Source organism: Epinephelus fuscoguttatus, linkage group LG12, assembly GCF_011397635.1.
Source record: "Epinephelus fuscoguttatus linkage group LG12, E.fuscoguttatus.final_Chr_v1".
Taxonomy (NCBI): domain Eukaryota; kingdom Metazoa; phylum Chordata; class Actinopteri; order Perciformes; family Serranidae; genus Epinephelus; species Epinephelus fuscoguttatus.
The window spans coordinates 41574310-41601361 of record NC_064763.1 but is presented as its reverse complement, the minus strand read 5'-3'; the positions used below and the strand labels follow the sequence as shown (position 1 = coordinate 41601361).

The following is a 27052-nucleotide window of genomic DNA, read 5'->3' as shown; positions in this document are numbered from 1 at the left end:
GCACACGGTATACAGCCTGTAGAGGCTCGTTACTCCAAAGTAATCGATTTCTCTGCATTCAGCCAGTATGTGTGGACACACTTTATGCTTTGATACTTGGCGTTTAGAGCCACACAAACTCTGCTTGTCCGCGGTTAACCAACTTTAAGTGAGGATTTTATGTGACTTGTACCCAGGGATGGGCAGTATTTCTATTACTTGTATGTATTTCAATTACATTTGAGTATTTTGTAATTTGTATTTAATAGGGCCGATAAAAAGCAAATGTAATTTGTAACAAAATACTTCTGAGTGGAGTAGCCTATTTAAAATAATCCAAATACTTTCTCCACGAATCAAAAAACAAAAATAATAGGCTACACATTTTTATGGGCTGTTAAGTCTAGTTAATAAATATATATACAGTACAGGCCAAAAGTTTGGACACACCTTCTCATTCAATGCGTTTTCTTTATTTTCATGACTATTTACATTGTAGATTCTCACTGAAGGCATCAAAACTATGAATGAACACATGTGGAGTTATGTACTTAACAAAAAAAGGTGAAATAACTGAAAACATGTTTTATATTCTAGTTTCTTCAAAATAGCCACCCTTTGCTCTGATTACTGCTTTGCACACTCTTGGCATTCTCTCCATGAGCTTCAAGAGGTAGTCACCTGAAATGGTTTTCCAACAGTCTTGAAGGAGTTCCCAGAGGTGTTTAGCACTTGTTGGCCCCTTTGCCTTCACTCTGCGGTCCAGCTCACCCCAAACCATCTCCATTGGGTTCAGGTCCGGTGACTGTGGAGGCCAGGTCATCTGCCGCAGCACTCCATCACTCTCCTTCTTGGTCAAATAGCCCTTACACAGCCTGGAGGTGTGTTTGGGGTCATTGTCCTGTTGACAATGAAATGATCGTCCAACTAAACGCAAACCGGATGGGATGGCATGTCGCTGCAGGATGCTGTGGTAGCCATGCTGGTTCAGTGTGCCTTCAATTTTGAATAAATCCCCAACAGTGTCACCAGCAAAACACCCCCACACCATCACACCTCCTCCCCCATGCTTCACAGTGGGAACCAGGCATGTGGAATCCATCCGTTCACCTTTTCTGCGTCTCACAAAGACACGGCGGTTGGAACCAAAGATCTCAAATTTGGACTCATCAGACCAAAGCACAGATTTCCACTGGTCTAATGTCCATTCCTTGTGTTTCTTGGCCCAAACAAATCTCTTCTGCTTGTTGCCTCTCCTTAGCAGTGGTTTCCTAGCAGCTATTTGACCATGAAGGCCTGATTGGCGCAGTCTCCTCTTAACAGTTGTTCTAGAGATGGGTCTGCTGCTAGAACTCTGTGTGGCATTCATCTGGTCTCTGATCTGAGCTGCTGTTAACTTGCCATTTCTGAGGCTGGTGACTCGGATGAACTTATCCTCAGAAGCAGAGGTGACTCTTGGTCTTCCTTTCCTGGGTCGATCCTCGTGTGTGCCAGTTTCATTGTAGCGCTTGATGGTTTTTGCGACTCCACTTGGGGACACATTTAAAGTTTTTGCAATTTTCCGGACTGACTGACCTTCATTTCTTAAAGTAATGATGGCCACTGGTTTTTCTTTAGTTAGCTGATTGGTTCTTGCCATAATATGAATTTTAACAGTTGTCCAATAGGGCTGTCGGCTGTGTATTAACCTGACTTCTGCACAACACAACTGATGGTCCCAACCCCATTGATAAAGCAAGAAATTCCACTAATTAACCCTGATAAGGCACACCTGTGAAGTGGAAACCATTTCAGGTGACTACCTCTTGAAGCTCATGGAGAGAATGCCAAGAGTGTGCAAAGCAGTAATCAGAGCAAAGGGTGGCTATTTTGAAGAAACTAGAATATAAAACATGTTTTCAGTTATTTCACCTTTTTTTGTTAAGTACATAACTCCACATGTGTTCATTCATAGTTTTGATGCCTTCAGTGAGAATCTACAATGTAAATAGTCATGAAAATAAAGAAAACGCATTGAATGAGAAGGTGTGTCCAAACTTTTGGCCTGTACTGTATATACCTAATCAAGTTGTTGTCTTTTAATGGCTTTGCTTAGTGACACTTAGTTCTGTGACTATTCTGCCTTTTTGTGGGGTTCACCAAAGCTTGTTTGTATCTGAATACTCTGCTACACCAAACTGTGAGAAAACAAGCACAAATTGTCAATAGCTGCGACAAAATTTGCTACTATCACGCCATTATCATAATTGCTCTTTCTGGCATAGTTACTCATGGTCTCTAATTGCAGCATGTACATTTTGAGCATTTTTGGTCAAGGACTTTTTGAGTTATTCACAAAAAGATTTGAATCTGTTAGTATAGCGCCACCTATGGATGAACTGTGGGCATTCTTTCTGGTATAGTTACTCATGGTCTCTAATTGCAGCATGTAAATTTTGAGCAGTCTTGGTCAAGGACTTTTTGAATTATTCACAAAAAGTTTTGTGGACTGACCAACCAACCGACCAACCGAGTGACCTATAGAGCTGCAGGTTGCTGATAAAAAGAAAAAGAAAAAGTATTTTCTGTATTTGAAAATGCAAAATACATGTTTTTTATTTGATTCATTTATTTGAGGGGTATTTCGTATTTTGTATTAAAATACATTTTGATGTATTTATGCCCATCTCAGCTTGTACCGTTAGCGCTATAGGGGCAAGTGTTACAATGTCCTAAGTAATGTTAAGCTAGCTGACGTTAGGTTGCCTGCTTTTTATTTTTCAGTAACGTTATAACTAAGCTAGTGTGTGATTTTGTAATGTTTCTACAGCGTCACACCTTAAAATTTAATTAAGTAAATCGACTGAGCTAATGTTAATTGTCAAAAAATATATTTAAAGTTAAACTCTGAATTAGTAGTTAGCGTTAACTTAAGGGGAGAAACGTTAGCAACTTTTTGGCTAACTACTGACATCACACACTCAGTCCTGTAGGTTAGCAATAGCTATCTTTAATTTTGAATGGTGAAAATGCATAAATCATAACAAAATTTTAAGGGCTACAAGGGGATATATATAATTACATGGTATCATATAAATAAAAACTGATTAAGTCCTTGTAAACTTATTTCAGTTACGTTAAACACTCTTGTCTAGATCAGGGAAATAAGACTGTAACGTTACAAAAGTTCAAAGCAAAAAAAGAAAAATAACTTAAATAGAAATAATACTCGAAAACATCCAGACAGCCAGATGTAGGCTAGTGAAGGAACCCACGCTAAGTCTAATATGTGACTTGACCGTTAGCATTATAAGGGTAAGTGTTATAACGTCATAAGTAACGTTAAGCTAGCTGACGTTAGGTTGCCTACTTGTTAGTTTGCAGTAACGTTATAACTAAGCTAGTGTGTGGTTTTGTAACGTTTCTACAATGTCACACCTTGAAATTTAATTAAGTAAATTGACTGAGTTAATGTTAATTGTCGAAAAATATGATATTTAAAGTTAAACTGTGAATTAGCGGTTAGCGTTAACTTAAGGGGAGAAACGTTAGCAACTTTTTGGCTAACTACTGATGTCACATACCCAGTCCTAATAGCTATCTTTAATTTTGAATGATAAAAATGCATAAATCATAACAAAATTTTAAGGGCTACAAGGGGATATATATAATTACATGATATCATATAAAAAACTGATTAAGTCCTTGTAAACTTATTTCAGTTATGCTAAACACTTTTGTCTAGATCAGGGAAATGAGACTGCATCAAAGGTTCAAAGCAAAAATAGAAAAATAACTTAAATAGAAATAATACTCCAAAACATCCAGACAGCCAGATGTAGGCTAGTGAAGGAACCCATGCTAAGTCTATTATGTGACTTGACCGTTAGCGTTGTGTTATAGTAACGTTAAGCTAGCTAACGTTAGGTTGCCTACTTGTTGGTTTGCAGTAAAGTTATAACTAAGTTAGTGTGTGTTGTAACGTTTCTACAACGTCACACCTTGAAATTTAATTAAGTAAATTGACTGAGTTAATGTTAATTGCCGAAAAAGATAATATTTAATGTTAAACTCTGAATTAGCGGTTAGCGTTAACTTAAAGGGGTGAGAAACGTTAGCAACTTTGTGGCTAACTGATGTCACATACCCAGTCCTGTAGGTTAGCAATAGCGATCTTTAATTTTGAATGATAAAAATGCATAAATCATAACAAAATTTTAAGGGTTACAAGGGGATATATATAATTACATGATATCATATAAATAAAAACTGATTAAGTCCTTGTAAACTTATTTCAGTTACGCTAAGCACTCTTGTCTAGACTATGGAAATCAGACTGTACAAGGCTCAAAGCTACTCCAAAACATCCAGGCAGCCAGATGCAGTGAAGGAACCCACACTAAGTTTATTATACTCATACCCTGGCCTGTATAAGGTCACAATATGGTAGCCTATATTAACGATGCCATTGAGCTGCTCCATCTTCAGTGGCTGGCATCACTCATCATCAGCATCATATCTGATTACTTTGATGATTAACTTTAGCGTTGCCGCCTCCTAGCGGATTCACGGGCTATGAACTACCTGAAATGTTCTGTCACCTCTCAGTGAAGGTTTAATGCGGACATCGTTTTTAACTTTCTGTGAGCGTTTCAAGCTCTTCCGCTGTGTTGTAACTTTATCCGTCTGGACTCAGTGGTTCCGAGTGGGAGTGCATTTCGTCTCAGCTGCTGGGAGGAGAGGGTCAGTCTGGCAGTGCTGCAAGTAACCTTAGTGGCATCCGCCAGACTGCTGCTGGAGGAGGATATGGGAGAAAGTGTGCATCGTTCAGCTTCAGTGAGGCTGTTCATGCACTCTGATCATTAAGGTAGGTATATTTTTATATGGTTTGTAGGCCTGTGTGTTCATGGCATATCATAGCTGCGTGTGTGCATTATATTTGTATGTACTGTGTGTGTATGTATTTTTGGGATGTGCAAGATGCATAGCCTACAGTTTTCCTTTCATACTTGTACAGTATTTGAGTTTAATTTTTGAAAGTGTTTTGCTAGACAGCAGTGGAACAAATTCTGAGATGCATTTCTTAAATAAAAGTACAGTCACTGTAAAAAAAAAAATACTAGTCAATTATGAGGAAAATACAGCATGCAGATATCAGTTCTGACATTTCTTATTAAGAATGATCAAGTTATACACTGAAGTGTTAGGCAATAGAAATTTTCCATCTGTTTGTGGTGCAAGATAAACAGTCGAGCAGTCATCAGACTCATTAGGATTCATCTTCTGGGAGCCAAATGTAATTGCAATCCATCCCTTTCACAAAAATACAGGCACAGGAGCCAGTTCAGTGTAATTGATATTGCCACCACTAGGCAGAGCCATAAGCCTTCCTATAATTTGGATCTCAAGAGGAGCTGATGGAGTGATAAGCTCATGCTTGTTATTGTCCCAGTGATCGTGCAAGGGAAGTTACATTACTGACCTGACCTCATCCTCGCACTGACTGTGTTTATTATTATAAAGAGAAAACAGATTAGTACATCCCCAGTAGAAAGCTGTTCCTTTTGTGTTTTTGCTTCTAAAGTCCTGCTAAAAATACACATATGTCTTTCAACAGCTTGTTGATTCATGGGGTTTTGTTTTACACCTTCATCAGTTTAGTAGCCCTTGTGGTGTAACAGGGATCTGGGGGATGATGAGAGGCAGTGGAGGTGAGAACGGGGTGAAAGGGACAGCAGATGGGTGCTGAGGGAGCTCAGCGCAGATGGACAGTAGGTGACAAAAGGTGTCTCTACCAAGACCATAACAAACTGTTAAGAAAGTTACAGGGTAGGTAACCCCAGTATTTTTTTAGTTTTTATCATAACTGATAAAAACTGAAACTGACTGAAGCATGAATGAGGCTACATAGCACGTCAAAGATAGGAAGGAAAGAAGAAAGAGAGAAACTTAATGATGTTACAGTTAGCGTGGTGAGATTTAAATGAGCAAGATATGCGCTTAAGATTATGTATGATACCCACGGTCTCATTTATTCACAGACGTTCTCTATGTGTATGTGTGTGAGAGAGAGAGACAGAGAGAGAGAGGAGGTGAACAGAGAAACAACCCATTTTCCACCCCGCCCTGTAAGTCATCATTCCTCTGTGATTCATTGTTACATTGAATCGGAAAACCTGAGCAATTTAAATACAAAATGAGGAAAACGATTATTATACCTCAGACTCAGACACTGCACACACAGGCAGGAGGGTTATGCCAGGATACTTTGGATTTGCTCCATAATATGTCAGATGTTCAGAATTACTTTTTGAGTTGTTAATGAAATTATCTGAAATTGAAGTCAGGCATAGGGTTGAAATAGTAAAAAAGATATTTATTAGAGTGCTTTGGGACTGAGTTTGACAGACGTGCATGACAGTGTGGTGGTTAGTAAGTGGGTGTACGCCTGAGAGGAAGTTGGTTTAAATCAATCAGCTTAGACCTACCATCCATATTTTACCAGCAGTTACTTTTGACATGTGTTGGACTCCAGTTTATCATACACAGCACGGTGGGTTCTCTTCGTTTTATTAAGAAAGGAAACCATTTAAAGCCACTACATGTAGACATGCAGGAGATAGAACTAAAAATGAGAAAAATGTAGTTCACATCCGAACTGAGACTGTCATGAAGGAAGACCCTGAACGTCAGGAAACAGCTAGGAAGGAAATCCTTCTTACAGGAACTGCTAAACAAAGATAGGAACACACACTGAAAAAAACTTAGCTGGAAAATGACGCATCACACACTCAGGTGGTGGAGGTGCATGCTACAGTGGAGGTGAAGTTTCTTTCTGGTTGACTTTAGTATCTTTTTGACTTCGTTGGCAGTAAGGTTGTGCCAGATGCTGCTATGTCTGCAGAGTAGACAAACCAGATGCGTTAGCAGAGAACCCTCATGTTTTCCGCATGCATGTGGTTACATATGCTATGTCTTGGATGCCCTTCAGAAGTAAGTCAAAAAATGCTGCCAGCAATCTATCTGTCATACATTCTGTCTGAGACGCCTGTGCATAGTTTTGACCTCAGACATCTTCAAGTTGATTTTTCTCATGACTCCAAGGTATCCAAACATGTCCAACCTTAAATTTGTCACCTATCAGAGGAACAGATGTGTCGGGTATTTCATTATTATGTTTTACTATTTATTTATTTAGTGGTTACATTTTAGACAATTGCAGTGTTCTCAGTAAATTACGGCTGCTTCCTGTGGTCTTCACCCAACGGTGGTGGAGTAGCCTTTTGAGATAATTGTTCTTTTCACCGTTTCTTATCACTGGGGTGTTCAGGGGTGACACCTAGAACCCACAACATGCTTTACATCATATACATTCTTTATACAAGTCCTCTCAAGTGGGAGCAGGCTACTATTTAGCTTCGAGCAACTTACTATTTACCACAAGTGGGAGCAAGTTAATATGTACTACATGACAAACAGGGAACCTGCCGACAGTCCTTATCAATGTCTCATAACAGGCAGGCTGCTTGTTCCATGTTCAGCATGCTTTTGTCCATGTGAGCCTGGGAGCTGAGCTGTTGCAGGCAGTATTCCTTGCAAAATTTGTTCCAAGACAAAGTCCAGGATAAAGATAAGACCAATTTGACATATGACACTCAGGTGAAGCAAACCAGGGCCTGCGCCTGAAGCTCAGCGTGAAAGTGGAGCTCACAAGTGAGCACCTGGTGGCCAGGCATGGACGCATGGTGTTCTATAAACTTTTATTCAACGTACTGTACTCACATTTCAAATTCTCCCAACAATAGGCATTCTTGTTTAGCCTGCATCAATTTACAAATATTGACTTCAGAAGCACTTGGAGCCAAACATTCAGTGTATCCTGATGTATACAGACCACCTAACTCCTTGTCCAGAATATTTCCTCAGAGCAGTGTGTGGCTTTGATAGGGAAACACAACAATACCTACCATTCTGCCATAGTCAACTTTTCTGTGCCAACTAAATGATCAACTGTCACATCATTCTGCAAGTTTCTTTTGATATTTGCGCTCTATAGAAATTGCTGGTGATGCTGGTGTGAATAGAACACGAACAATTGTGGACGAATGCAATGAGGTAACTGAGTAAACTCAGCAGGCATGGAGGCTACGTTTTCAGATAGAAAAGTTATGAGAGAAAATTTGAAAAGTTCAACTGAGGGAACATAAAGTGAAGTCCCTTGTGGCAAATTTGTGATTTGTAGCATTGAGCTATATAAATAAAATTGACTTGTCTTGACTTGAGTAGGGAAGACCTCACAGGACTGCTTTCCATATATAGTATTAGAGGCAGGGCACCAAAATAAGGTTTTAAATGACACTGTTTGACTGTTTGGCACAAGATCTTTTAAATAGTTTAATGAATGCTGCAAAGTCAATTCTTACCTAGTTGGGTACACTGCATATATTGTGAGTGGTGGGGAGGAGGCAGCGTGGATGTCCCACCCCCCCCTCGCTTTCAGACTTATTGTGACAACCAGAGATTGAGAAAAAGAGCGAGAGGCTCCCTCCATCTGGGTAACATTATTCAGATTCCTCAGCGTTGGATATTTGATGATGCTGGCAAAGGAAAGAGAGTGAGGCGTGGAGACAGAGTGAGGGAAAATGGGGTGAGAGCAAACACAAGAGGAGGGAAACCAGACGAGGGCGCTGCTCTGTCACAGAGACAAAGTGGCCTTGATTGCACTCCCCAAAAATGCTCCCAGCAGGAGGGAAGGAGAGAAGGGAGGAATCTGATGGTTCATGCAGTCACCAGGTTTTTTGTAAAATTATTATTAACTTGTTGCATTGTGAATGTTGCCTGGGAAACTAACAAGTTGGGGAATATGACAGCGCACACTTAAATCATATTAATAACAGACTTTCAAATATCTGCAGTGATATTATGATGATGGTGAAAGTTCTTTCATCAACAGTGGAAGGCAGCCACGAGGAGACAGGCGGTCTTATTGGCGAAACACTTCCATAACTCACATCCCATGTGAATCTGTCTCAGCTTGTGGGAGAAAAGGGAGGGAGCAAACTAAACAGGGAGGGAAGGAAAGAAAGAATGCACTGAGATCTCATCATGTGATTTCTGTTTTTTTCCCTTTTTATATAGCTGCACAGTGATTACATGTTTGTAGTTTGGGGCTCTTAGCAACTTTTTCCAAACCCTCTCGGCTCTCTGTTTCTCTGGCTCTTCCCAACGGCTTACTTTCCCTTGACTTTTTTTTGTCCAGTTGTGTGACGTGTGAGTGGAGTTCCTGCCCTTGTTTCATGCAGGATAGTTCAGAGGGAAGGAGAGGGACTTACAGAGAGGCGGACATTTGCCTGACCTGTCAAAGGGAAGATGAATTGAAGGTATAAACAAGAGGAGCTGTTTGTGTTTTGGGCTTGAGTGCATATGCTCTGTCCTCACAGGGGAGCCAGACGAGGAGGAGGAAAGACGTGGAGAAGGAGACTACAGCTGAGAGAAAGTGAGAAAGTAACGGACGTGTGGAAGAGAGAAGAAGAAAAGTTACTGAATTCTGTCGCCCATGGGCAAAGGTGGATGAAACGTTACAGTTGAGGAGTCGGTCTGACACGGGAGGAGGAGCGCCAGCCTGGGGGGGGGAACCACCAATTCAGCCTTCTTCCAACAACAACAGGGCAGGATGAGGTACCAAGGCAGGGTAAGATCCGGACTACCATGATGCTCCTTGTTGTGTTTTCATGTTTAGTGCTGCAAAGTGTCTGGATTTTATGTGCGTGCATTATCTGTGCTCACACAACACAAGATCCGCTCCGCTCCACCAATTCACCATCTCTCTATTGAGGAGGGAAGCAAAACAGAACAATGAGTCACTTAGAGATTTTTTTTGCCCATGCATGAGTCAGTGTGTATTTTGGTTTTTGTATAAGCTTTAACCCAAGCAGGCCAAAGAGTATAAACTTGGTATTTTTCCACCATGTCCATTACTGGCCCATCAGTGGTAGAGAGCCAGCTGTGGTACCAAAGCAGCTTGCCTTGGGACAGAGTGGTGGGGCAGGCCTTATAAGGAAGACAATCCGAATGTAGTCGGCCCAGCAGAGCTTAGTCATGGGGCCTGGAGCCAAGTCCCACTGTTAGGTTATCCTCTTCACTGGCTGTCACTGCTGCTGCACCTACAAACCTGCAGATTTCACCAAAGCTCCCTGATACTCAGAGTCAAAGTCCCATAAAGCACTCAAGCACTGCCGGCAGCCAGTTCAGATTCTCACTGCTGAACAACCGAGCCTCAGGTCAGTTCACTGACAACAAAATTGGATTACATTGTATTCTGGTTACATCTCCATCCTGGATCTGTAGCCATGAGGAAATCTGAGCCAAAGTTTCCTCTACCACAAACTTAGAGATAGAAATGTTTTGGATGAGGCTTCTCATCATTAAACTTGAATTTGTTCCACATGATAAAATCCCTGGGTTAAAAGTAAAAAAAGTATATGCTCGTGACTGCTGAGGGATGGAAACTTGAAAACAATGTTTGCTGTGTTTTTGAGTCATAAAAAACAAGCGAGCATAACAAGATTATTACTCAGATCTGGATGTTAATGTTAATGTTTGGAAAGGTGGACACTGCAGAGACACTGCCAGCACAGCAGCCACTGTACATCTTAAAAACATCACAGATGATCATAAAAGGTACAAGATCTGAGGAATGTGGAATGAAATGTTCACACCAAAGGAGTCTGTTACAGTTCAGAGTCAGGTAGTGCTGCTCAGCATCATACCATGGAGGTGTTTTCTACTTTGCATAATAATGTGCTATGTGCCGTTATATGCAGTAAGCTGCAACCACATGCACTGATGAAAGCTAAACTAAAGTAAGTTCATATTCTTTTGCAGTTCAAGTTCATCTGCAGTGCCTCAATATATAAAGTGCAAATTGATAAACGGTCAAAGAATCACTGCACCTTCATATCATCCTCCACACCTAAAGCTGTGTGAGGATCATGTTTAGTCACTGCTAATTATTCCACTTTTGCTTTTTAGGTGTCATTAATACAAATTACTTATTAACCATGTATGCAAAAACACACATCCTCACTGTTTGATATAAAAACATGCACAGCTGCTGACACATAAAAGCATTTAATGGAATCCACTGAACGCCTGCCCTAAACTTGACCCTAACATTCCTCTAGTTGTATCCTTTGGAAAATCTGACTGTGAACTGTAATTACTATCTGTAGGAAGCCCACCTGCAGGAGGGGGAGAACAATACTCCAAGGTGAAGCAGAGAGGAGGGGCTGCAGTGGGAAATGTCCACTGACTTTCCTTTGCTCTCGTTTCTTGGCTATCGTCCACTGTTGTCCTCTTGTTTTTTTAAAGGACTTTCCTGCACACAGTGCACAGAGATAATGACCTTTTACCGGCATTAACCCGCCAAATGAGACCCTTGAGAGGCTCTTGCATTCAAGAAAAACAGAAGTCCTGTGGAAGTCTAGCCCCTTTGTTCCACTTTCTGCTTGTTGTTTTTTTATGAATGTGTAAAGGAAAACGGCAGGGCTTCTCTCATAAATGTATCTTTGATACTGACGATAGAGTGCAGCTGGTTTGGATGGGGTGTAGTGCATTGATTACACACTGAATTGTGTGTCTGGATATTTATCATCGGTAAGTACTGCCTACTGACAGTTTTATCTCTTCGTAAGTTCATATGACCGTGCATGTGGTTGTGCGTGTCATATCTCACCTCAGGGCGTATTTTAGGATTTCACTCAGCCGACTGGTAATTATTTCCTGTCTGCACTACGATGTTTGCCATCACAGTGGGGTTGACATGTACACACACTTCCTTGTGGCATTGCTTAAATCTCTTCTCGTGATATAGAGCTGTGTGTACTGTACATACATCATAATACACTATCTCCCTTTGGCATAACAGAGGAGTCTCTCCTGTCTGTTTATCATTTGGATTCCTTAAATGTCTTCATTGTTTAATCTTGGCAAAGCTCGGCGGAACTGCTCTTACTTGTGTGTTTACAGATTGTTTTGGTGATGTGGTCACTGAGTCCTGAGACATTTGAACTGATATTTTTGAAAGATGTCTCCCTTCATGCTTCGATTCTGTCTTGTAATATAATTATGTGGCAATTATTGTAATACTGAGCACCAGATGTTAATTCTTTCATAACTAGGTGAATGTGTCATGAATTAGATGAAATGGGATTAGGCCTGTTGTGCCCCCTGCTGGTCAATAGCGTGCAGTTACATCTATTGGAAGTTCATCAGTAAAAACCAGACTGAACTGTGCCTGTTTCTTCATTGCTGTACCTAATGTTCCTCCTCATCTCTTCCTGTAGGAGGTGGATATTGAAGGAAGAGTGCGCCTGGTGATGGAGAGTGCACTGACCGCCCGAGACAGGGTCGGGGTGCAGGACTTTGTCCTGCTGGAAAACTACAACAGTGAGGCAGCCTTCATAGAGAACCTACGGAGACGCTTCGGGGAAAACCTCATCTACGTAATAAAGCCAATTTTCTTTGTGTGTTACAAAACATTTCAGTTGTTGTGATGAAACATATTTGAACGTGTTCTAATGTTTTGGCTCAGACATACATTGGCTCAGTGTTGGTGTCGGTGAACCCTTACAAAGATCTGGAGATTTACTCCAAGCAGCAGATGGAACGCTACAGAGGGGTCAGCTTCTATGAGATATCGCCTCACATGTGAGTCACTTCATCCACAGCCATTTATTTACCAAACTCCTCCACTGTCCTCTGCTGTCAGCTGCCCAGCTAATAATCACATGCCATGCTGAGAATCATGCATCACTTAATTGATATTCTGTGATTAAACAGGATTTATTGAGGCATGCATGAGTCATTCAGTGATATTCCAGGCATGTATGAATTATATGCTCCAAAACTGAAACCTCCACACAGGCTTTATAGAGCTAAATAAATGTATTACATAACAGTACAGTGCATAACTTCAGTCGCCTGATATCAGACAGAACTGCCAACTATTTACTCTGCATTTTCAACTGCAGTCTGACTGTCACCACTCTACTTTGATGGTTTTGAGAGTGGAGCAGAGATGATATGATATGATGTTGGACGATACTGAGAAGACATGTTGATTTAGATTTTGTACCAGCTTTGTGGATGGTGACAGGCTGCAAGCATGTGAATGACAGACTTTACAGTATTGCATTCATTTGACTGAAATGTTTGTGTTATGTTTCTGCCGTATGTTGACTCGGAGCTGAAGCTGCTTTTGTGTTCTCCCTCAGCTACGCCGTGTCAGACAACACTTACCGGGCGATGCGGACTGAGAGGAAGGACCAGTGCATTCTGATATCGGGTGAGAGTGGAGCGGGTAAAACAGAGGCATCCAAGAAGATCCTCCTGTACTATGCAGTCACGTGCCCCACTAGTGATCACATGGCCACCCTGGGTGAATGCCTGCTGCAGTCTAACCCTGTTCTGGAGGTATTTAAACTGTTCAAACTTAATGGCGACTGTCACAGTTAAAAGCTGTCTCACATAATAAATGGTTTCATATGTCTGACCTGACAAATCTGAATGACCTTTGCACTTATATTATTTGTAAATAGTTGTGAATGCTTTTTCCTGATTGTTTGCTATTCTATTGTTGCTCTTAATTTCACTTCCTCCCTCTAATTTCCTGACCCTTTTGCTGTGTGCAGGCATTTGGCAATGCCAAAACATTTAGGAATGACAATTCCAGCCGCTTTGGGAAATACATGGATGTCCAGTTTGACTTTAAGGTAAACACTCCCTCTGTTGCCTTCACACTCTTATGCTCTTACACTGTGTTGGGAAGGTTACTTTTGAAATGTAACAGGTTACAGATCACTAGTTACCTGTTAAAGTGTAATAAGTAATGTAACTATTTTAACTGCGTCATCAAAGTAACAAGTGACAAATATTTTAAACTGGGCAGTAAACCTGAAAAGAGGAGATACAGAGCAACAGAATGAATGTTTTATTCTATATATAAGGTTTCTGACCAAAAAGATAGTCAGATTGAACCCTTTTGTAATCATCGTTATTTTGTTTCGTAACTGTAATTGAATTACATATTTTTTCTCACTAACCGTAACTAATTCAAATTACAATGCTTGTGTAATCACATTACATAACTCTGTTACATGTGACTCGTTAATTCCCTTTACTAATCTTACACCACACTGATAACAGCACTTACATCATTGATAGAAGACGTTCAAACTTCCAGGGTGCTAAACCTGCTTTTCACAGCTGCTGTTTTTCTCTAACTCCTCCCAGGGGGCACCAGTGGGCGGCCACATCCTGAACTACCTGCTAGAGAAATCCCGTGTGGTGCATCAGAACCATGGTGAGAGGAACTTCCACATCTTCTATCAGCTTCTGGATGGAGGGGACGACGACCTGCTGACCACACTGGACCTGGAAAGAAACCCGCAGAGCTACGACTATCTGGTAAAGGTGTGTGTGGTGCAGACATTTGATGACTTATTTGCTTCCAAACTGAGGTCTATGCCATTATACCATCAGCTGTGGTGTGATGTTTGATTATCTTGTTAAGGGCAACTGTCCCAGACTCAGCACCGTCAGTGACAAGAATAATTGGAAAGTTGTGATGAAGGCCCTGTCTGTGATCGGCTTCACTGAGGAGGAAGTGCAGGTCTGTAACAATCACAGCATTGAAAGAATGAACTGAATAAATGTACTTTTCTTTATTATTTTCCACCATAAATGTATCTGTTTTTATCCATCATTTTTTACACTGGCCAAACATCACATATCTTATTATAATAAACACATTCAGGAAAGAGACATGAATCCAAAACTAGAGTTATGAGTTTAAACCACAGGACCCTGTGCAGCTTTAATAGTGACAAATCGGTATTTTTGTGTTTTGCATTAATTGTTTTTCACCCCCGAACATTTTATATCCTTATAACTTAGCCATTTTTACTTATTAAACAATTTTAAAGTTTTGAATCCTGCAATGTTTACATGGCCCTGCTTCCTCGTGTATGTGTGGTCACCATTTAAATATGAGGGCTATTTTGTTTTCAAGCTCTCTGGCTCTAAACGTGTATTGTGTTTTATTTAAAAAACAGACATCTGCGAGCTTGTTGTTGACTGTCTTCCTGTGTCTGACCTCAGAAATTGCTGAATATCATCGCCAGTGTTCTCCATCTGGGAAACACTCAGTTTGGCGAAGGGGAGGAAGGAGAAACTTATATCACCACAGAGACTCAGATACCAAATCTTGCGAAGGTCAGATCAGTCCCATTGGTATTATTGGATGTTCAAATATGCATAAACACTCACAAAAATGCATAGTGTATGAACAGATGTGTTGTCTTCCAGCTGCTGGGTGTTGATGGCTCAGCCCTCAGGGAGGCACTCACTCACAAGAAACTCACAGCCAAAGGAGAAGAGGTGACGCTCATTTTGTCCTTGTTCCTCCTGTTTGTACATGCTTGGTGTGTGTCGTGTGATTTTATAATTTTGTGTCGTGCTTGTGTTTGTGCATCACAGATGATCAGCCCGCTGAATTTTGAGCAGGCAGTGTCTGCACGAGATGCCTTAGCCAAGGCCGTGTATGGTCGCACCTTCACCTGGTTGGTGGAGAAGATCAACCAGTCGCTGGCTCTGAGGGTGCAGTAACAGTTCTGAACAGTGGCAAGTCCATCGTCATGTTGTTGGGCTGTTGTTGTGTTTTACCCATGACTGCATGCTGTGTATTTTATATGTTACAGGAGGAAATCTACCACAGTGGTAAGGGCTGCTCAGTGATAGGGCTTCTTGACATCTATGGCTTCGAGGTCCTGCAGCACAACAGGTATAAGTGATATTCATTTCCTCTTTTTTTTGCCACTTTTTAACCTGCTTCTCATTTTCTGGAAACCAAATTCTTCGGCAGTAGTTGTCTGTAATGCACATAGCTGTTGGACATAGCTCTGGCATACAGTTAACCCGATGTCCCCTAAAATTTCTGCCTGCAGTTTTGAGCAGTTCTGCATCAACTATTGCAACGAGAAGCTCCAGCAGCTGTTTATCGAGCTCACCCTGAGATCGGAGCAGGAGGAGTATGAGACAGAGGGAATTGCAGTGAGTCAATTGTTGTTTTGGTGCTCAAAACAAATAAGTTTGATATATTTATAAATGCTAACACGACACTGTTCTCCTCCAAATGTTGCCCTCTAATGTCAGTGGGAGACGGTGCAGTACTTCGACAACAAGATCATTTGTGACCTGATAGAGGAGAAGCACAAAGGCATCATCTCCATTCTGGTGCGCATAACAGCTCCCAGTTTATTTTTGTATCTGTAGATGGTGTTACCCTCTGTCACTGTAGGTAAAGTTAGACATGTGCGACTGTTCTTTCAGGATGAGGAGTGTCTGAGACCTGGAGAGACCTGCGATATCTCCTTTTTAGAGAAGCTGGAAGACACACTGGGCGGCCATCCCCATTTTGTCACGTAAGCTTTGTCTTGTACATGGATTTCTGAACGGGCCTATGTCACTAAAATGAACACATACAGACCAGAATGAGACTCAGAATGACCAGAAAGAGATGCATAGAAACTGCAAAGAGACACAAAATATCTATAAAAATGTGCAAAACAACCACAAAGCGACACAAAATGACCAAAAAAGGCATAAAATTACCCCAGAGAGACACAAACAACTACAAAACGACACAAAACAACCACAAGGAGAAACACAAAACGACAATAAAGACTCAAAATGACCACATTGAGGCACAGAACGACAAAAATATTCATAGAAACTATAAAGAGACGGCCCTACCCCATCTCCTATGTACATATGTGTCTCATAATCCGCCCATGGTCTTGTATCAAACGTTATTCTGAGTTTACAGTAAGACTCTTCTACCTACAGCTTCTTATATCAGCAAGTCTGTGTATATTTGCACGTCTTTGTATGTGTATGTCTTTTAGTCACAAGTTGGCAAATGGAAAAACTCGCAGGGTAATGAGCAGGGAGGAGTTCAGGCTGCTGCATTACGCTGGAGAGGTCAACTACAATGTCAATGGTAAGTTGTAATTTATCATGAGATGAACCAGTTGGCTATTTTCATTCATACATTTAATCCTCGCTCATTTCAGAGCATGACCCGCAACCCGCTGATTCCTTAATGACAAGCTGTGGTGTTTTTGTTTGTCTCATTCAGGTTTCCTCGACAAGAACAATGATTTGCTGAACAGGAACCTGAAAGAGGTGAGGCCTATTAAAATGGTCAAGGTCGAGGCTCACCACAGCACAACCTATTAAAACTATGTGTGGCTCGCTCTTGCCGTTGCCTGAATGAAGAGGAAGAGGGGGGGTGTGCCCCGTTGACATGTGGTTGTGTGGTTTGGTCTCTGTTTAGGTCATGTGCCAGTCAGACAACCAGATCCTAAGTCACTGCTTCCGCAGGGAGGAAGTGATAGACCAGAAACGCCCAGAGATGGTGAGAATGAGTCCCTCTCGCTCTCTCTGTCTCTCTCTCAGTTGTTTTTTTTTTTTGGTCACATTAAGATGTGGTTTTAAATCAAAGGTATTTCTCTGCTTTATAGATGGTGATAGTAAAGAAGCATGTGGACACTTTCTCTCTCTGTCTCTCTCTCAAAAACCCCGTACACATGCACAAATTTCCCATAGTTTCATGTTGTTGTGTCATCTGTCCCTCAGGCCGCCACTCAGTTTAAAAACAGCCTGACCAAACTCATGGAGATCCTCATGTCTAAAGAGCCATCCTACGTGCGCTGTATCAAACCTAATGACGCCAAGCAGCCAGGTACACCTCACATCTTGTAATATGAATTTGTTGTGTGTCACAGTTATTGTCAAAGAAGAGATGGTTTTGAAATAGTGATACCTGTGCTATAATGCCGGTTAATACATGGTTAATAAAAGTCTTATATCCACACAGTGCAACACAGTCAGGACATACTGAACACTTTAATGGAACACTTCCCCCCAGAAATGATCATTTGTATGTTGAATATTCACCCCATGCTACATTGATTTTGTGAAGAAAACCTTGTTTTTCTCGCACGTCTCCACGGTAAGCAAAGAATCAAAAAACAGAAAATTCTTGATGGATTGAAGTCTTTAGGGGTCCGTGTTAAACAGCAGTAACACTGTACCAAAACATCTGTTTACAAACTCCCGCACAACTCATGCAGTGTCATCCAAGTGTCATTTATCCAGCCGTATGCTCAGTGCCTCCCAAACACACAGACGGACAGCTGAAATAAAAGTGAAACTTAGCTACACTCTCCTCAGCGCCAGACTCCATTGACAAAAACAGTTACTTCACCTCGGTGAACATGTGAGCTGCCGGTCCACCACTGCCTCGATCGGTAGTTTGTTTTATTTGGTGACTTTGAATCTGAAATAACTGTTAAAAACACCAAAGTCACACAAAGATACAAACAAGCTAACTGACTGAGGCAGTGGTAGACCAGCAGCTCTCGCGTTCAACCGGGTAAAGTTACTGCTGCTGTTAACACTTCACAACTCCTGCAAGTGCTTACCAATAAAAATCTCGCCGGGTAGGGAAGAATTTATGCTTACTGAAGCATTTGAATGTGAAAGTGACTGAGGAAGTGTTGGTTTGTGTATCAACAAATGAAGAAAACAACCAAAATATAACTAAGAGCATTTAAAAAAAAAAGGGAAAGTAGAAAGAAAGTCAGCCCTCTTGTAATAGATATGAAATAGATTAAGGCTGTTGTTTGACCAATCCAAACTCACCAACATCTTCAACTGCATCAGTGAATTAAAATCCTGGATGGCAGTAAACTTCCTTCAACTAAATGAAGCTAAAATAAATAAATGATATCCAACAGTCTTGACAACCCGTCCACTCTTATCAAACCTTGCGTCAAAAACCTTGGTTTGATAAACGGGTCAACTCAGTAGTCAAAGCCAGTTTTTTCCAACTTCGCACCATCGCAAAAATCAAACCATTCCTCAGTTTCAAGGACCTAGAAAAGTCATCCATGCTTTCATTTCCACCCGCTTGGACTACTGCAACTCTCTTTGCACTGGAATTAATCAGTCCTCTCTCTCCCGTTTACAAGTAGTACAGTAAACGCTGCAGCCAGACTTTCGACAGGTACCCGAGAGAGAGACCACATCACCCCTGTCCTAGCCTCTCTCTACTGGCTGCCAGTGGAGCACCATATTGATTTTAAACTTCTTTTATTCACATACAAAGCCCTGAATGGAGTGGCCCCTTCCTACATGACAGAACTTTTAACCCCATGCTCCACCTCCAGACCCCTCAGGTCAGCTAACCTAGGACTTGTAACTGTTCCACGCGCTTATTTTAAACTCAGGGGTGATCGTGGCTTTGCGGTCGCAGCCCCCAGACTCTGGAACAGCATCTGTCAGACTTGCCCCCTCCAGCGACTCTTTTAAATCAAGGCTAAAAACGTTTCTCCTTACTAAAGCTTTCGAGTCCTCCTGATGTTGCCTATGTGTTTATTTGTGCCTTGATCTATGTTGGTTGCTGTTTTTGTTCTGTTTATTATTTTACTTCATTTTTATCTCTTTTATTCATTTGTAACTGTAGGTACAGCACTTTGGTCAGCTTGGGTTGTTTTTAAATGTGCTTTATAAATAAATTTGACTTTGACTTTGTTTTCTTCATCTCAACTTACTATATGCATATAATCATGTATAACGTGTATATGTATACATGCACACCTGTGTTACTGTCCGCAGTAAATGAGATGTGTCCCTGCAGGAAAGTTTGATGAAGTTCTGGTCAGACACCAGGTGAAGTACCTGGGCCTGATGGAAAACCTGAGGGTCAGGAGAGCTGGATTTGCCTACCGACGTCGCTTCGAAGCCTTTCTGCAGAGGTGACTGACCTTCTCTCCAAATGGCTTGCAGCCTCAGTCACTGCTCATTTTGTTCATTTCATGTTTCAGCCTACTGTTGTTATAATTATGCACAAATGGCCCTAGGTACAAGCCCCTGTGTCCTGAGACGTGGCCCAATTGGCATGGCAGACTTGCAGATGGTGTCTCGACACTGGTCAACCATCTGGGCTACAAACCAGAGGAGTACAAACTGGGCAGGTAATGTGCTGTTGGAGGGAGATAGGGAGTAAAGTGCAGGAGGAGAGTTTGGTAATGATGATGTGTGAGTAGCTTAACAGGTACAACAGATGATGGGGCCACCCAGACTAAATGCATGCAAGCAATGTGGATGTAAGTGTTTAGCACTAATTTATTTGTCTACTCTCTGCAGGTCAAAAATCTTCATCCGTTTTCCCAAAACTCTCTTCAACACTGAGGATGCATTAGAAGCAAAAAAGCCAGACATAGGTAAGAAAGAGTGGTAAGGACTGTAAACAATGGGGTTTCAGAATGGAAACGAAAAAGATAAAAGATAATGACTCTCGGTAAAATACAACCTTTATGAAGTACAACTGTGATGTGTTTATGGTGTCAGAGAGGTGATGTCTGTTATATTCGATTGTAACATGTACCATCTCCTCACTGCACTCACCACCCTCTATCACAAAGAACACATTCAGTCACTGGATATATAATCACTACACAACATGGCCTCATAATGCTCAACATATCTAATCAGTGGGATAACTCCTACACTCAACTATGAATCAGCATTACCAGCAACACCGCGACAAAAAGGCATAAATCCACCTTTACTCTGTTTTATTTGTTGTGTTCCAGCTTTGGCCCTGCAGACGTCATGGAGAGGCTACAGGGAGAGAGCCAAGTACCAGCGCATCAGACGTGCAGGTCAGAGCACCTCCCACAGTTTCCTACCTCTCCTAAACTGGAATTGAAAACAGACTGCTCACAGAAATAAATGTGTTTTATTATGGTTCACATGTTTTCATCATTTGGATGTATTTAAATTTTGCTGTCCAAACAAGTTTAAGTTTGAGTCACTCTCAGATGGAGTTTTACTTTCATTATTACTTCTCTAAATGCTGAGTTTGGATTTCTTTCATTGTCATATTGGCACTATGTCACTTGTTAAAAGTTCTCCCCAAAATCGAAAATACATATCTGTCTGCTTACCGGGAGTGTGATCTATCAATATAGAATGCTTTGGTGTGAGTTGCTGAATGCTGGAGATATTTGCCCTAGAGATGTCTGCCTTCTCTCGGATATGATGAAGCTACATGGCATGTGTGCTCAGAGTGCCAAAGAAAACCTGGACAGCAATGTCTCTTTCTAGAAATCATGACCTGTTTACTCAAGATAATCCACAGGCCATGTTGTGAGCAGTTTCATGCAGGAATTGTTTCCTTTCTACTGAACTACACACGCCAACCATATCACTCATGGACAGGAGGCTCGTGCTTATGACAGCGCAAGATGTAAACATTAATGGCATCCTCCTCAGCTACGCTGTAACATTAGCTAGCTCAGTGGTGCGACACTAGCTAGCAGTAGATGCACGCTTCCTTCTGCGCAGTGATACGGTTGGTGGGTGCATGCTTGTGTTTTCTGTGGAGATTTTTCTTAATTTCACTTTGCAGCAAATCTGTTTGGGCCTAGCTGACTTCCTATGCTGTACTAACTTTGGGATGTTCTCTTTGACTGAGTAAAAAGATTGTCTTGGTGTTAATATATTAATAAACATGCATGTATGTGTATGTATAGTGATTGTGATCCAGTCTGGGTGGCGAGGGATGAAAGCACGCAGGAGGGCTAAGAGGCGTCGACAGGCTGCCGACTTAATACGCAGGTGCTTGACTGACACTTTGTTATGATTTGTTTCTGTATGTGTTTTTGCGACAGCATGTTGCATGTACAGTTAATTCCCTTCCTTGTGTCTGTGTTCTTGTTTTTTTCAGGTTTATAAAGGGCTTCATCTACCGCCATGAGGAATACTGCCCTGAGAATGAGTATTTCCTGGATCATGTACGCTACTCCTTCCTCAAGAATCTGCGCAACAACCTGCCCAAGAGTGTTTTGGACAAAAACTGGCCGACACCTCCTCCCTCCCTCGTTGAGGTGCGAACACACAGACAGTCTGTTGGCTCACATCACTATATCTCTTATACACGTGACAGATTGAATAGGTACTTGTAGAAGTATGGAAGCTGACAAAGGCCATGCTACCAATTATTACTTTAATGCCGTTATCTGGAGATCATGACATAATTATTTTGCTATCTCTGGAAAATTAGCTTTGTTATCTCGTAATAATGAGACAAGGTCATTCCCTCTTATTAAACTACTGATAATGTTTCTCAGAGATCAGGAGTGCTCTACCAACATGCACAGATGGTGTATTGACAACTGTAGCAACTGATTTAAACTTTAAAATTACATAAAGAAGCACATCCCTTCTCAGCTCCCGTATAGAAGTGAATAAGGATCTGCAGAGTCACTGATTTTATATTAATGATGCGTTGTCAATTCCTTACAGGCCTCTGAGCACCTGCGGCGGCTGCACATGAGAAACATGGTGATCAAGTACTGCAGGAGGGTCCAGCCTGAATGGAAGAAGCAGGTACACTTCCTATAAAAGCCATGGCCTTACTTGCTTTAAAAGTAAAAAAAAATAAAAGATGTTGCTATTTTTTCATCTTTCTTGATTTTTATTTCTAGATGATGCAGAAGGTTGTAGCCAGTGAGATCTTCAAGGATCAGAAAGACGGCTATCCTCAGAGTGTTGGACGGCTGTTTTTGGACTCCAGGCTGGGTATGTGTTGATACATGCATTCATTGCCTCTGTGCTCATTAACACCATACAAAAGAATTAACATTTAACAGAGACTTTCTAACTGCCTTACACAGAGCGTGAGCAAATCAATCTCAAAGTCGTCCAGACCCTCGGCAATGACAAAGTGCAGGTGGGTTTAAGCTTTTTACTCAAAGCATTGATAATTAAAGTGCTGCGTAACTTTTCAGCTGCCTCACAGTAACACGTCTCCTTATGCTTCTCAGTACGGCGTTCCAGTCATTAAGTATGACAGGAGGGGTTTCAAGCCTCGCCCTCGCCAGTTGCTCCTCACTAACACCTTTGCCGTGCTGGTGGACAGGACCAAGATCAAACAGAAGATTGACTACAACGCTCTGAGAGGTGAGAACCAGCCCTGAGTGGAGGTGTTATATCATGATATTAAGCAATGTCCTTGAATCTGTGATCACCACTAAGCTCATTTTCAGTGTGTTGCCATTGCCAAGGAGGAGATTTTACAGTTATAGTTTTCAATTCATCTTTTTTCTTTGACCTTCAGCAGTGAGAACACCTCAATTACTGTATGTTATCAGTGCACTTCTGCAGAAATATCCATGGCAACCAAGTAGTGTTTGTGTCTGGCTTTCTTATCACCCTTTCTCTGAGCGAGATACTTATAAAGCTACAGTTGATAACGTTTATGAAAACAACTTTTTGTCATATTTGCTGAAACTGTCATCCACACGGTGCAACATGAGACAGATAGTCTGTGAAATAGAACAAGGTTCCTCCTCCTCCTTGTTGTGCCTCTCATGGTATATGCTGCTCATGAACTGCTGTCAAACTGTCAAACTAGGCAGTGTTGATCAAATAGGAATCAAGATTCAAGTGAGCTGTTCAGCTGTAAATGACGGTGCTTCATTTTGGCAGTCTTCAACATGTCACAAACATTCTCAATTTACAGCTAAACAGTACACTAAAATATGTTTCTGAAAGCACTGCTGAGTTTGACAGTTTGACCGCAGTTCACGAGCCATGATTGACAGCAGTTTTTGATGCAAATGCCATTAGGAGCACTACAAGAAGGCAGAGGAACATGATTTTTTTTTTGCGATTGAGATTTGGAAAGCAGAGCTAAATGGTAAACAAACATGGCAGCACACCGGTAAGGTAAGACAACACGTTTACATGTCGTTTTCTACATGTTCTCTGACATTTATCCTAACGATATGAGGCAGTCTTTGTGGAAAAAAAGCTTGTTTAGTGGACTAACTTTGCACTTGAAGGTTGCCCCTTAGTCTGAGTGGGCGGAAGTTCACTGCATAGATCAGCCTCTCATTTCAAGTCCCGCCCTACCACCTCCAGTTGCAGTTTTCAACACGTCCTTTACTAACTTTTGCAGTGTTTGATCTTGCGGGGATGTAGCCATTTTTCTGCCATGGTTCGCGTCCTGTAGGCGATATTTTTGTGGGCGTGTTACACCAAAACCTGTTTCCCCCCGGCAATATTTTTGCAAGCGCACCGTTGCTGTGGCACCGCCCAGAACGATTGTGATTGGTTGAAAGAAATACAAGCAGCCGGGGCGTTTTTTTCTCCAATCTTAAAGTGAGAGTCGGCCCAGCCAGACCTTTCTTTTCTTGAGAAAGGTCTGGTGAGCGAGACTATATGTCCGTTCACTTACGTTTTAACAGGTCTGACGCTACTATGCGCCCCGGCTGTATCTAGGCTAACGGCTAACATGCTAACTATTATTTTTATGTCACTAGTCACTTGAAACAAATTTAGGACGATAGGAGACAGGTTGAAATAAACCGAAATTTCCCTTTAACTGAGAGGAGGACCGTTTGTAATGAAACCAAATCAGGAAAAGGGGACAAAAGAACGTGGCTAAAATGTTACTGATTTCATTGCACTTGTGTTCTTTGGTTCAAGAGGTCCAAGCAAAGTTTTCTCTTTAAACAGGCATCTCTGTGAGCTCTCTCAGCGATGGGATGTTTGTTCTGCACATGCCCAATGAGGACAATAAGCAGAAGGTACAGTCCGACACAACAGTCACGACTGTTTACTAGCGCGCAACATGCAACCACTCTAAATCCAGCTGTGTGTCTCTCAGGGCGACGCTGTGCTGCACTGCAACCATGTGATTGAGCTGGTGACAAAACTAGCCATGATGGCCAGCAAGGTCAACTACGTCAACATCAGCCCGGGCAGGTAGGGCCTCCTTTACTGCTTCTCTGTGGTGATCTTTGCCAACCCAGCAGTTCTCATGTTTCTATACTGTCTCCTGTTTGTCACCTCCTGTGTGGCGTGCAGCATCAGGTTTGCTGTGGCTCGAGGCAAGGAGGGAATCATTGATTTCGTCCGGGGCTCTGAGCTGAAGGTGGCAAAAGGCAAGCGAGGACATCTGCTAGTGGTGAGTCAGTGGCTGTTCTGATGTCATGTGTGCAGCCTGCAGGGAGGAAAGGGTTTTTTTCATAAAAATATTCCGGCCTGCTGACTGTTTTCAATCTGATTTCACTCTGCAGACTGCCCCTCGGATCAACACCACGTGAAGAAACAAAAAACACAGCAACCAGACAAACAGTAATCCTTTTAGCTAACTGGAGGATTGCCACTCAGAAGTTAAGTGTTTGTAGCCGACAGGATGATAACACAAGCACACACAACAGAAGGAAGATGCCTTTTTATTCATAGGCATCTTCATTATAACAAGAATGTCTTCAATGTTACAATAATGACTGAACCTTTTTTTAAAGATAAGAAAATCATAACATGAAGTCGCCACCGTTTCAAATGCTTCATCTCTTTATTGTCATACATAAATATATTTCCGCTCTGTCAAATATAAAACATAAAAATGTAAAACACTGTACCTCTATATCGTAAGAGACATAAAATAAACCACTTTAAAATAAATAGCATGTCAATAAATATGTCAATAAATAGTAAATATAACTCTGGAAAGTCCAATAGACTGAGGGTTGGGGGAAAAACAGGATGTTGGGAAGTGCTTTTCTGTTCGGGCAGCTTATTACTAACTTACAGTTAGAGGTGAGACAGAAAGTCTGGGAAATACCCAAGAAAGCCCTTAAATATACTGTAAAACACTGAGTAAAAAATGCAACTAGCTAAAGTGACAGCTCCGTATAAAGTGTTGACAACGCCTCTAAAACACCGATGACAACTCTTATTCCAATTAGGTGCTGATCATCACTTCAGCCTTTTCTTCCTTTTGCCTGTTTGTGTTGTCGTCAGGGTGCCAGCGTTCTGCGTTCAGCGTTGAGTCATCAGTGTGTTTTTGAAGCCAGGAGGAGGAAGTCTCTTGCCAGCTTGGTGAGGTAAAGGTCTAGATCCCTCAGAATGATGTAACCCTCCACTCGGCTGTCCCATACTGTTTTGGATCTGGTCTGTGGGTTTATGGGTGCCGTAGGAGAGGTTGGCTTCGTCCAAGAGCTCCTCATGTAACTCATCTAGAGTAGAAAGCAAAAGTACTTTTCATCAGACCTCAGTGTCACTTCCTCTAAAGTATGTGTATGCTACAAAGGGGGATACAATGGGAGCGGATTTTAGTAAGAAGAAGACTGTGGTTGTACCTGACTGCTGACTTGGCTCATCAGGTCCCTCAGGTCCAGCTGAATGTGCCTGATGCTCTGAGGTAAAGTTGTGCCGACCGCCCGCGCCACCATCTGCTCTTTCTCCTCCTTCTCCAGCTGTTTTCTCTTCCACTCCAGCATATTCCAATAGGCTTGCATGTCCCAGAAAGCAGCATGCAGTCGTTCCCAGTCCTGAGCGCACAACGAGAGACAGCCACATGGTTACATAATCAAAATGTTGCACAACCCCCCTCTCTTTGCTTGAAGTTGTAAAAAGGGGAATTCCGCTCAAATTTTTACAAGTTTTTCATTCTGCAAGAGCAGACTCTCTGACAGTGTCATGAGGTTTCGTTTTTTTTCACCACATAAGGTAAAAAAATTCTAAAAACAGTGCAAGAAATTCTCAGAAAACTTTGAGACTGTGTTTTGCAGAAAAGCAACCAAGCTGTTAGGAAACAATAAGATACAAACCGTCAGACTGAGCCAGCCGTAGAAATCTGTAGAAAGCAACGGCAGGTCCTTTAACTGCCGACTTCTGTCCTCAAAGTGCTTGTTCCCCAACTGCTGCTCCTTCTGTCAAAGTAAAGAGTTGTTGTTGTTAGGGGAAGCTAACACTGGTTGTGTACAGAGCTCACAGTGATAAGCTGGCCAGTCAGGGGAGCAGGGAGCAGTTGTCAGCACTCACATATTTCCTCTGCAGCTGCTGGACACGGGTTCTGGTGGACCTCGTGAGACGAAAGGAGTTGTTGTATTTGTTCCTCTGGAGGAGTGGAGATGGAGAGGATGAGTCCACACAGTTCAGCACACAGCAG

At 41.8% G+C, this 27052-nt stretch overlaps 1 protein-coding gene across 4 annotated transcripts; it reads left to right on the top strand.

Annotated features, from left to right (window-relative positions):
• Positions 1-4703: 4703 nt before the first annotated feature.
• LOC125897765 (unconventional myosin-Ic-like) lies at positions 4704-25424 on the top strand. Of its 4 annotated transcripts, none has more exons than XM_049591136.1 (33): positions 4704-4825; positions 9399-9649; positions 12303-12461; positions 12551-12666; positions 13233-13431; positions 13650-13730; positions 14251-14430; positions 14531-14629; positions 15118-15231; positions 15325-15396; positions 15496-15615; positions 15717-15799; positions 15963-16068; positions 16171-16251; positions 16348-16439; positions 16923-17017; positions 17156-17202; positions 17354-17434; positions 17656-17761; positions 19721-19838; positions 19944-20057; positions 20230-20306; positions 20679-20747; positions 21621-21705; positions 21815-21974; positions 22393-22476; positions 22575-22668; positions 22764-22819; positions 22914-23049; positions 24610-24680; positions 24761-24858; positions 24961-25060; positions 25173-25424. In XM_049591136.1, exons 2-33 carry the CDS (start codon positions 9632-9634, stop codon positions 25197-25199), a joined length of 3138 nt encoding a protein of 1045 aa, XP_049447093.1. In that variant the 5' UTR covers positions 4704-4825; positions 9399-9631; the 3' UTR covers positions 25200-25424. The 4 variants fall into 4 exon arrangements, with proteins under 4 accessions (XP_049447093.1, XP_049447094.1, XP_049447092.1 ...); XM_049591135.1 differs by lacking the exon at positions 4704-4825 and adding an exon at positions 9049-9228; XM_049591137.1 differs by lacking the exon at positions 4704-4825 and having other exon boundaries at positions 9048-9649; positions 14251-14424.
• The last annotated feature ends 1628 nt before the right edge of the window (positions 25425-27052 follow it).